Below are 11868 nucleotides of genomic sequence, written 5' to 3'. Positions count from 1 at the left end.
CGAGAGTATTAACAGTTCCCATCCGACATTTTCGAGAATTGTTTTGATCGGTTTTGCGATGTGGCGTTGAGTTTAGTCATTTTGAAAAAATTAGCTTATCATGTCTTTTATCCCATTCTCGTCCTTTTATGGCCAAAGCATTGCTTCAAATACATTTATTGTTGTTGATGGGATTGTCCTTCAATAGTTTCATTTGGTTTTAAAAGCTCAAAGTACACCACACCTTTCATATCCCACCATATGCAAATCATAACCGTTGCAAAGTGCAAATTTCGCTTTGCTTGCTATGTACCTGTTTCACCAAGCTGTATCCAGGACTTTTTGCGTTTTTTAAATTCTTGTAATAACTCCCCTTTTCATCACCAGTGACGATTCGGTACAAGAATCTCGTTAGAAGCGCAGTGACAGTAGCTATACATAATACCTATTTCATAAAAAATATGCGTTTTATTTAGTGAGTGAGAATATCAAGCGTTTGTCACCCATAAAGATGGGCATTGCCTCATTGGTATATAATGTAATATCACGCACGATTTGAGCAAAAAATGCCTGTCTCCTTTCAGTCATTTGGCGAACCCACTGTATGATGCTTCCGGGCTTGTAACCACAAGAAAGAAAAGACCCTCGTTAGAAGGACCACTGTTTACGGCCAGCCTGATCAACTACGTTTGGTTGTAGTACGCCTATTTTTTATGACCCACGATCCGACGATGACTTTACTCTAATATCACGACGTCTGGTGGACAACCCGTGCGAAGAACCCTAAGACCCCAGCGACGAACGGCACAAAAAGCTCCGCTACTCAATGAGATTGTAAAATGTTCCACATCATGTTGTTTGCTGCTTGTAAAGTGCGTTTATATGCGTCGTTGTTAAAAAAAAAGATTGATTTCGATGTGGGATTTAACCACCAGTTTCACGCCGGACGTGACGTAAATTGGATGCCCTACAAAAACCAAACCTGAGCCCCATCGAAACCATCGCATCTTTCGCGCGTCCCGCAACGGGCGGCACTCGGCAAACAGGTTTTGTCCCTAAGGCGGGAATTTTGGCAACACTTTAACGAAAGCGTTAACCAGCTCAAGCTAGTTGGAACCAATGAACTGAGGCGCGTTGGTATCTCGGCCTGTGTTGCTGTTGTTTTGCTGGTGTGTTTGTCCTTTCGCTGGACATCGTCCACCTGGCAGAGGTCACGAGCGAACGAGGCGCATTTTAAGTGCGGGAAAATCCTGCAAATCAATAACGTATTTCTTTAACCGTTTCGCTGGAAGTCACTGGTTTTCTCTTAACGTTTGTCAAGTCACGCCCCGAGCCGGAGACCGGACAGTTCTGGCTAATCTCGCGCCGTCGTGCCGCTTCGATCGTCTTTCGCAGAGTAATTATCGTGGAACGGCGAAAAAATGAATGCCTTCCACAAACAGCCTAGACGCCAGCCTGGGTCGTGCTCTTAATTTGGTCTGATTCATTCCGTGTTTTTGATGATTCATGTTGTTACAGATCTCTGATACCACCGGGCGATGTCCCTACAAATCGGCCATCGTGTAGTAGTTCTTGTCCGTACAATCAGTACACGACGTAGATACGACGGTTTTCGGGGGAGGGAAAGGCGCAGACACAGAATGTTCTGACACGCGTGTAACACTGTTCGTGAGTCAGTGCTTTGATGCGTTCTTTGATTATGACGGCAGGAATTAACTGGAGACATTTCACACCTTCGTTAAGGTGATCCAAGGACGGAAATTAATCACACCGTTTTGACAGCGCATCGGCGGTTTAAAGATAAACGGCCCAGAAGATATTGGGCATCCAGTGATCGAGTGCGCTTCTCGAGGTGCTCCAATTAGCGTATGATCTCACCTCAACAAGTGCCCCACAGATGGTCCGGCGCACGCAGACATCCCGTGCGAAGGCGCCCTTATCGGAATCACGTGAAATCCACCGTACGGGGTACTTGAGCAGAACAATCAATGAGTGGCTCAATGATCAATGCTGTCACTCGCGCATCAACACCGTGTCGTGCCGCCTCGGTTTTATCTGCCCGGCCTGGGGCAGACAAATACGCCGGACCTACGACATGGAAAGGTACCGAACGGGCCTCTCGAAAGAGCAAGGGCTTTCTGAAGTGTTTTCTGAGTTCCTCATTCCAAGAACTAGTAATCCTTTGGTTCCCAGGTGTCTGACGTGTGGCCCCGAAACAATCTCTTCAAACATACGCTTAAATACGCTGACGTTGGCGGGCGCCCGGGTTACATAACGGTTACAATCAAACACTCACCTTTACAGTAGTATCCTTCGAGTGCCCTCTCTGACGTGGGTTTACTTTCTATTAACGCAAACCGCCCCTGTGCCCACCCGCGAATCGTGCGGATCAGACGTGGAGTGGAGCACTGATAAAAGCGACTATGTTGCCGGGGCACGTATCTCGCCCGCAACAGTAGCTCCGCCGAATACTTTTCGAGCAAGATCCTTCGACACACTTTCCTTTTTTTTTTCGCGCCAAGTACTTAACTCTGAACGGGGAGCTTCGAGGCAACGGAAAAAAAAACTCACACCAAACAACCGATGGTCGTTTGGGACGAACCGGACACGGCTCTGCACTGTCTCATGGATGTTGCGTAAGTCGTGTTTTTCCGTTTTCACTCGGCACTCTGTTTGGGGGATGCGTTCAACCTCCAGCACACAGACCACGATCACCGATCGTACCGAACTACCAGCCCCAACTGAGCCTAGAACTGTTGTCGAATGAGGCTTTTCAATGGGAACACATTTGGCGCCCTCGATCGCGGCGGCGCTACTGAAGATCTTCTCCACCGGATTTGCGGTCACGCGCAGGACGATGATGAGGGTTGAACGTCTGGCACGATCCAAGCACGCAGTTCGACTGATCGTAAACACGCGGCGGCAGAAGAGCCTTGCGTCTGGGACCCGATTTCGGGGGTTTCGTTTCTCGCTGTGTCTGACCGGTCCCCGGGGGCCGCTTTTTCGGCCCGTTTCCACCACACGGGCGCGCGATCGTACGCCCGAGCCCCGCGAGCGGCTGACTCATTTCTCTCCGTCGCACACCAGCCTCTAATTCTGGCAGAGACACACGGCGCAGCCATTCCGGTTTCTCCTGCACCGAAACCCGATGCTGCCCTCTCGTTCCTTCGCGGTCCTGCTCGCGGTCCGCTGGAATATTTGGCCCCTCAGCCTTTTACGCCCTGCCCTGCCGGTCACTGTCACCACAGGTGGTGGGCCAGCGCGGATCGCCAGAAGCAAAAGAAACAAACAACAAAACCGGTGGCACAGGACAGCATTTTCGGAGGCCGTCGCCGGCATGTAGTTTCGATAAGCTCACCCGAAACTGCCAGCCATTTGGCGGTGGCGGAGGGCCCCGCAGCATGAGACGCATGACCTGACGCATGGAGGTGGTCATGTCCGAAGCCGGCACTCGGGCACTTTCCATGCAGGCCAAGGGTTTACCCCGGCAAGGTCTGTCACGGTCTCGTTTTTGCTGCGCGCACCTCACGCTCTCGGTGGAACAATTGGAACCTTCAGCAAACGATCGAACCGCTCGGCGACGGTGTTCGGCGTCCTTCGAAGACACGAGACATTTAATCACGGTGGACGCATTTGTCGTTGTTATTTTCCACGCCACCGGTCGGACACGCACGGCCACACGGATCGATCGTGCTCCGAGCACTCCGATTGAAAAGTGTGACAGGAAGGCGACGGACACTGGTCCAGCAAAAGCGCCAATGCGACGCACCCGTTTCGCACTTTTCTCCCGCCTCCAAGGGTAGGTCCAAGAGATCATTAAGCCAGTATACGTCAGGTACGGCGGCGCGAGAGGTGCTAATGGGAATTCCTGCCAGGACCGGGGCTGGTATTGACAGTATCGATTAGTGGCCGGTGGCCAAAGCGTAAGCGATCGTGCCGCGCCGCGGTCGGGTTATTAAAATCTTGCGCAGTTACAGAGGCTAAATTTAAAAATGACCGTTTGCTCAGCAATAATGACTGGCGGCCGGAGGTACATCGATGAATGAATGCGATACGGTTTTTTTTTTTTTTTGGTTCTGCTACTGGTTGACAGGCGGTTACGAGCTGCGCGATCATTTATGCTGGCTGGCTGGCTGGAGCTGATTGACAGGGTAGCGATTCGCATCTTCAATTATCGCGTGCACGGCACTCGGGGCTGACATCAGAATTACGCGAGCCCACCGAAATAAAGCCGAAAGATAACGAACGGGGGAAGTCCCGCTAGCGATGCTGCCGCCAAACCACGTGCGAAAGCAATTTCAAGTTCCACGGGTTTTGGTCCTTTAAAGGATATCCAGCTTCAAATCAAACTAGCGAAACAAAACAATTGAACTAGATAGTTACCTAAGAACCCAAACAGTAGAGAAATGTCGAATGTGGGGTCGTATTGAACACAAATGTTTTCTTCGTGACTAGAAAAAGAAGCATGAAATGATCACAGCAAAATCAATCTTCCTTCAAGATAATGCTATCTCGTGCCTAGGGTAACGGAAAGTAATTATTCACAGGATGTTCCCTAGACAGTAGTACCCTACGGAGACCGAATTCATCAGTTCGAACCGAACTTTGCGTGGCTAGCGGCCACAAAACGGAACTATGAATTATCCATTAGATCCATAAATGACCTCTTATTATGTCACCGGAGAAAAGTAAACCCCCTAATACACTTGACCCCCTTCACCCATCCCGCAAGCTCGTGGGAAGCCACGTGGGTGATAGCGAACAGAAAGTAACAACGAAACTGTCTATGTCACGTGTTATTGGTTATCTTTTACAGATCACAGGCTGCTCGTACCCTTACCCATTTGATTCCGCTCAAAAATTATGTGTAACTCAAAAGCCATGAAAAAGATAGAATGAAGCCAACGAAAGCATTTATTGGGGATATTTGTTGGCCTGATTTGAAATGCCTCTAAACGCCTACAGGTATGCAATGCGGTTGCCCCTTTGTCCCAGGGTAATTACAGTCGAACCCCTATACATTATTCCCAAACCCAAATTCAAATAGAGCGAGTTCATTTCGGGTCTGCTGCTGCTGTGAACTGTCAAACTAAAACTGGCGTCGCTTTTTCAGCTCGTTTTTGTTCGTATTTTGTTGAAAATATCGTGAAAATTTCGTGAAAATTTCGTTTAAAATCATCATCCGCTGTTCTGTCACTCATGCGCTCTTCATTTTGGCAAGCGGAAGGTGTCATTGCTGCAGAGATGGAATCCAACACCGTCGGCGACGGTCGGCCCGCCTGGTGTCCCGGAAGCAGCGAGAGGAAGCTCTTGAAGCAGTTCCTAAGTCGATCGCTAGCGACAGCGAGTCGGAAACGGAATGGGAGCATCTCACAGCCTTCCAAGCAACGGAGCAGGATTGTCGAACGTGGTCGAACATTATAGGAATGATAGGAAACATTACACAACAGTGTCCAGAACACGGGACAGAAATGTTGCAGCAGATATGTGGCTACCTGAGCCAATATTTTCCCGGCAATTCCCGGTATGCACGAGTCACGTTGCAGGGGTCATCGAGAGATTGGACGGGGTGGGAGATCACTGAGAAACCGATCACTGACTCAGATCGCAAAGTGATTGGCTCCATCTGGAATCGCGGTTTAAGAGAGTTTGCCTGCGTGTTACGTATATTTAAATATATTAACATCATATTTACATTGTTATTAAATTACTAACTATCATTATATATTTACGTTTACATTATCACTACAGAAGCCGCAGTTCTGGACAACTTAGAATGTGGTGTCACTTCTAGCAACGTGGAATTAGACATCTTGACGACATCCTTATTTATATATCAATAATTTAATTTTTCAAATTACAGGAACAGTATCACAAACCGCGAATAACGGCTGTACACAGTGCACCATAATAAGAAAGGGCACCGTAAATAAAGCTACATCCTTCGTAAGCTCCACATTTTCCCCACGGACGCATGTAAAGTTCGTGAAGCGAGAGTACGACAAAGGTATAACTAAGCATCGGCTTATCGCTACTCCTTTGGAGAGGTTCCCGGTAGACATCATAAAGGATGTAGTAGTAGGAGAAGATCGCCATTTGTTACACGTACGAGTGCTCAAATCATTGCTTTTCTCTTTCATCTTCGGCTGTAATAATGATGAAATGCTGTAATTCGGCTGTAATAATGATAGCGCAAGTGAAATTCCCACGTGAAAGATGCGGCGAGGCACGGCAATTTCCAAGCTCCTCTATGAACTGGACGCCAGAAACACACCTTAAGTTATTCGGCAATATTGCTTCTAATGCTCAGTCATTAGTTCACGTTATAGATGAAATTGAAAGGTTTGGCCCTTTACAGGGCCAATCCAGTTACCCAAGATGGGAGACCTAATCATCTTCTTAATTTTTTTCATTCTATAATATTTGGGAGACCTAACCAGCTTTTCCATTTTTTTAAGGAATTCTTCAAAGGAATATGTATATAGTCGGGATCCATTTACAATAACGAAAATTGGATCTAAATAAATTGCGTCATAAATTAACTTTAAGGTGCCGAAGGACCACTTAAGGTCTTTACCCTCTCTAGTTTGCTCCCAAACGCTGTCTACAAATAATTTTCGCTCTACAAATAATCTACTCGCTAAATATTCACTCTTCGAGATAAAATGGATCTTTCTTAGGAGCCTCGCTCGGCTGTATGTATGAAAATAACTATAGAGTTTTGTTTAATTTAATTTGTGGCAAACCAATAGGATTTACTTGGTCATTTTCGTTTATTTCGACACATTTTCTTAACGTATTACGTCATTCTTTATTTAGTTTGAACTTGTAATTTCGAAGATGTTATTTTTAAGTCACTTAATTGAAAATTGGAAAGTGGTTGTTTATTTGATAAAATATCATTAAATCTTATACCTAAACGACGATCATATTCTACAATTGTGTTACTAGGCTAAAAACTCGCTGCGTATTGCACACTCTCCATTCCGGTTCTTGCTTGTACCTAACGCTAAAAACGGAACTTTAGCAACTGATTATCACATGCTGGGTTTTTGGAACATTCGCGCAATTCATTTGCAACTATCAAATCTCATCACTTTGACACAGTTTCATTCGGTGGTACGCTCAGGCTGGTGGACACTTCGAACGAACCAAAATGTTTGCCATTAAAGGGACACCGCGCGTAAAGCCATCTCACGGCGGGATGCAGCATTTTCATGTTGTACTCGTCCTGGCTGCTCCAGGTGGCCAAGCTGAGCACCATGCCCGAGAGTACCGTCAACACCGTCCCAAACACACCGTAGTACATGTAGGAAATGGAGTAAAGGCGAGTCAAGAGATCGCTGGCGTCAACCACATTAACACCTTCCTCCAGCGCGATGGCCAGCAAGCCGCCACTGGACGAGTTCTTCTCCGCCATCATCAAATCGGCATAACATCCTTCGATCGACGTATCCAGCAGCGCGTCGCTGACGCTCGCATCGATCAGGCGCCCGATCACGATCCAGAGAATCGAAAGGTGCGATGCGATCATCCCGATGGCGGCCCCCTTCCAGTTGGCGAACGGGACAAACATGGCCAAAATAAACACTCCGAGCAGGGGACCTGAGGTGGCCGAAATGATCAGCATCGACGACTCAATCACACCCGACAACAGGCCGACGATGAAACCAACGCCCATGATAACAACCGCGTACACCGTGCCAACCAGCTTGATCACCGTCAGCTGATGACGCTCGCTTTTCTTCCTCCACCCAGGGATCAGCGATAGGAAATCCTCCCACGTGACGGTCGCCAGGGAGTTGATGTTGGAAATGTTGAGCGTCAGTGCCCCGTTGAAGAGCGTCCCAACGAATATGCCCCACACGCCGGGCACTCGGTCGAAGCGATCCACAATGAAGTAGGGCAGGATTTGGTCCATCTTTTCGATCACACTAGCCTTTAGCGGGTCACAGTGCCAGTAGATGGCGTAGATGGCCATCCCGACAAGCCACGGCAGCGAGAACAGCAGAATGACGATCGGAATGTTCAACAGCAACGTCCGCCGTATCTGGCGCAGTGTCGGCATGCTGAGGTACCGCTGGACAAAGTTTTGCTGGCAGCCAAGCAAACTGAGCGAGTTGAACAGTTCGCCCAACCACGCGGAAGTTGTTGTCACGCGCAGGTGCAGATCGGCGGCGAAGTTGAAAAACGCAAAACGATCTACAAAAACGGACACAGAATTAGATAAGCTATCCTTGCGCAACGCTATCCACATCATCGCGGGCTTACCATTCTCGGAGCTAATGGTCCAAATTTGCTCGACTCCACCAACTGTGACGGTGCAGTAGATGAGGATGGCCATCAACATGGCCGTCATGCTGAGGCTCTGTATGACGTCGGCCGCGACGGCCGCCTTCAAGCCTCCCAGGGCGTTGAAGAATATGCTGATTACCGTGATGCACAGGAGAGACGCCCAGTACGGTACACCGATGATGGTGTTCAGCGCCACGGTCGGTGTGTAGATTGTAACGCCTAGACTCAGCAGCGAGCGCACGATGTACGTGCCCGACGCTAAGCACCGGACAATGCGACTGTTAAATCTGTTAACGAGAGCCACCAACAGGGACAAAAATCTGTCAGTCACTCCACGGCGCGAATGAGGCGCGAAAGCGAGGTAGCTCTTACCGTAGCTCCAGATACTGATACACCGAGGTGATGCCCAAATTGAAGTAAACCGGTATGAACACGAAGCATACGATGGGGTACGCGGTCACAACACCGTACAGCGATTCCCATAAGGCCGATCCGCGGTAGAAGAACTCGCTCGGATAGCCCAGCACCGAGATAACGCCCAGGGTACCGCGGGCTATCGACAGCATCATCGCCAACGTCGAGATGTGTCCTGCGCCGAACACATAATCCTGCTTGCTCTTGCTGTTGCTGCTCCGCCGGCAGAGACGCTTGCGGATCGGTATCAGAGCCGATATTACCACGAACGCCACAAACACTACATAGTTCCACGCGTTGTCTATTGCTTCATCGCCATCGGAGCTCCCCTGCTGCTGCCGGGCCTCCGCCGTCTGCTGACCCTGAAACAATAGAATGACACTCCGTTAGAGCAAGTTCATCGCCAACGATAAGTACACGCGCGGCCTAGAGCCTTTGAGACGAAATTGGTTCCAATTTACCCACTAACCGGGCCCGTCAACATTGCGATTGAGCAGAGCTCGCCGTCGCAGATAATGCGAGGCGGGCGCAACGAAACCCTGTCAACAACACTTTTCCTGTACCTCACAACCCGACGCGGAACTGAGCCGCACGGAGATCTATCATAATTACTATCCGGACACGGTCCACACCGTGTAACCTGTGCGTACTGAGGAAGTGTCCGACTCCGGGCGCACTATCTGCCTTACGGATGACGGTGCACGGTGACGCTTCATCCAAACTTGTCGTTGGGAATGATTGAAATGGTTTCAATTCGCTCGCCAGCGTCTCCGGAATGTGTGGAAACGTTTGTGGTATCGTGTGGTGATATTGCTATCCGTAGCGACAGATCGTGACAATGACTACAGCAGATTGTTTGAGCTTTTCACAATTTTCTCAACAGCCGCACGTGGAGCGCACGGTCTCCATTACGCTCCGTAATTATTTTAAGAGTGATTCTGCTGACGCTGCGATCGTTGTCGACCTAGCAGTAGAAGTTCGTCAGACATCGGCCACATCAAGCAGTTACGCTCCGGAACAACAGTTAGATCATTTCGATGTACTGCTGAATGAATTTCCCATTTCACTAGAAAGGCTCACTATTTGCCATGTTAAAAATAATAAAGACTGTCGATCGATTCGTCAACTGTTCGCTCCGTTCGAATACAGTTTCAAAAAGTGCGAAAAAACAGCTTCAAAGAAAATCAAACTACTTCAACCACGCAGGAAACTCCGGTGGGGAAATTTCATTATTGACCGAGGGGAAACAACTGTCGTAGCAAAGAGCGAACTCAAGTGGTTGCACATTGCACAGCGCGTTCAAGGTTCTGGTGAAAGCATAACCAAATCAAATCAGATGACTCAGCTAACGTACCAACAATAACAGTGGCAAGTGCGTTACACTGACCGCGTAAACATTAAACCCGTGCTAACCCGCTATGCTCAGCCACACACGGCTATGGTCACCAGCTGTTCACCGTTGAGGCTTAACTGCAAGCAAGACACTTTTGAACGGTAGACGTTTTAAACGGTAACAGACATGCTTAATGTCTCTGATAAGGATAGATAAATTCGACTACCTACAGCGCACATCACACTGCACGATTCCGTTCCTTCGATTCCTTTACTTCTACCTTCCTAGTGGAAGAGTTCTTGTACTAAGTAGTTGAATTGTGTTCAAAACATCACTATTTACCATCGCACGACTCGGTGTAAGAACAATCTTAGGATGTACTTCCGAAGAACATTTATCTGGTCTGAATCCCCGCACTATTCGGGTGTTCGTAAACGTTCTGCTTGAAATGGTTCACTTTGCACTCCCCACGCGAATCCGCCGGATGACTGAACACTTTCTCGGAGGACCTTGGACGCAATTCACACAGATCCAATTAATCCACCCACGGTTAGGGGCATCACTCACTAAGGTGTTACTGAATCGCTAAGAAAGGTGCGCCGTTCGCCCAAAAATGCGTGCGCTACGAAGAGCAGCCGCGGACGACGTTGGGACTGCGCTCTACTCAACGCGACGACACATTTCTGGTCTAGCCGAGCCACTGGACACGATAAGAGTGAAACAAAGGCACGCTTTTCTTACCACCTTTATGTACCCGTACCCAAGTGCTCCATTTTGCGCTCGTAGAGCTCAAGAAGACGGGGTCATTAAACAGGCAGTGACAATCAGTGTAGAGTTCCATGTTCACTGTTGATTCCAAAAAAGTCCCACTTTTAATCGATTTTGCGTTCTTATCGAAAAAGAATGTATGTTCTACACATAGACTTTACACAGAATCAGAACAAGGGACAGATGTTGTAGCATACCGTCAAAGAATCGTACCCCTTGCCTTTCGAAACATTGTAGTTTGGTGGATTGTGCTCATTCCCCATTTCATCCTGTCTGGACCTGTCCCCCTATCTTGCCCGGACCCATTCTACGAATTTTGGAGGCTATCAATGAACTTCTGAATGTAGCCATAGTTTAGACAGATACGACTTATCGACGAAAAAGCCGGAAGCGTTTGATAATGACGGTACATTAATTAATAAGTTCTATGGATGATGTCCCTTGTCACATGCGCGTGATAAGTACGTAGTGCTCTTAAGGTCCTTCAAACCTTTAAACATTTATTTATCATTCAAATCGTTCAAATGTTTTCGATGCACATAAGTTAATCGTGGAACTCATTTCTCAGAGATACATACTTACACGGAAATATAAATTACAAAAGCGATAAAAGGATCCGTTACGTCCCCACATATGGTGGGTATAAATTAGAAGACTTAAATCAGCTATCCACTTTTTAGCGTTGTAGGGTGGACAATAGATCGTCAAACGATCACAGCAAAGGATATGGTCCTTGGTTCAGGCACTTCTGTTTGGAGTTGCTCTATCTATGTTCCGGAAGCCCTGCAACCAAATCCCGTTTCGATGGACAATCCGCGGGCAACTGTACAGTTGGAGAAACTGCCATCTCGCCGGTCAGCCACACTTTGCACGTTCTCCGTGAGGTATTATAGGGCCGGTAAAAACTGTTTGCTGACTGGCTTCTGTCCCTAATTGAACCTTACCGGGAAGCAAAACATCTGTGATGAGCTCACAAACACTTACAGTTACTGGCTTATTGCATTTTCCTCTATTTTCAGTTACAAAATGCACGTTCTAGGCTGTTGGGTGATTCGATGTGTGGTGTAGTTGGGGCCAAG

General features: G+C 48.0%; 1 protein-coding gene across 1 annotated transcript; it reads right to left on the bottom strand.

The window, feature by feature from the left end:
* Positions 1–7072: 7072 nt before the first annotated feature.
* LOC131207369 (sodium-coupled monocarboxylate transporter 1-like) lies at positions 7073–11422 on the bottom strand. The gene is made up of 4 exons (XM_058199981.1): positions 11372–11422; positions 8647–9050; positions 8251–8561; positions 7073–8181 (listed from the first exon to the last, which is right to left on the bottom strand). The coding sequence occupies exons 1-4, from the start codon at positions 11420–11422 to the stop codon at positions 7073–7075; spliced, it is 1875 nt and encodes a 624-aa protein (XP_058055964.1).
* Between the last annotated feature and the right edge of the window lie 446 nt (positions 11423–11868).

Source organism: Anopheles bellator, chromosome 2, assembly GCF_943735745.2.
Source record: "Anopheles bellator chromosome 2, idAnoBellAS_SP24_06.2, whole genome shotgun sequence".
Classification (NCBI taxonomy): Eukaryota; Metazoa; Arthropoda; class Insecta; order Diptera; family Culicidae; genus Anopheles; species Anopheles bellator.
This window is presented reverse-complemented; position numbering and strand designations above follow the sequence as displayed.

Coding starts and splice junctions, on each gene's coding strand:
- LOC131207369 (XM_058199981.1), bottom strand. CDS start 11,422: ATGTGGGGACGTAACGGATCCTTTTATCGCTTTTGTAATTTATATTTC. Junction 8,562..8,646: donor TATCAGTATCTGGAGCTACG/GTAAGAGCTACC, acceptor TCTCGTTAACAG/ATTTAACAGTCGCATTGTCC. Junction 8,182..8,250: donor GACCATTAGCTCCGAGAATG/GTAAGCCCGCGA, acceptor CCGTTTTTGTAG/ATCGTTTTGCGTTTTTCAAC.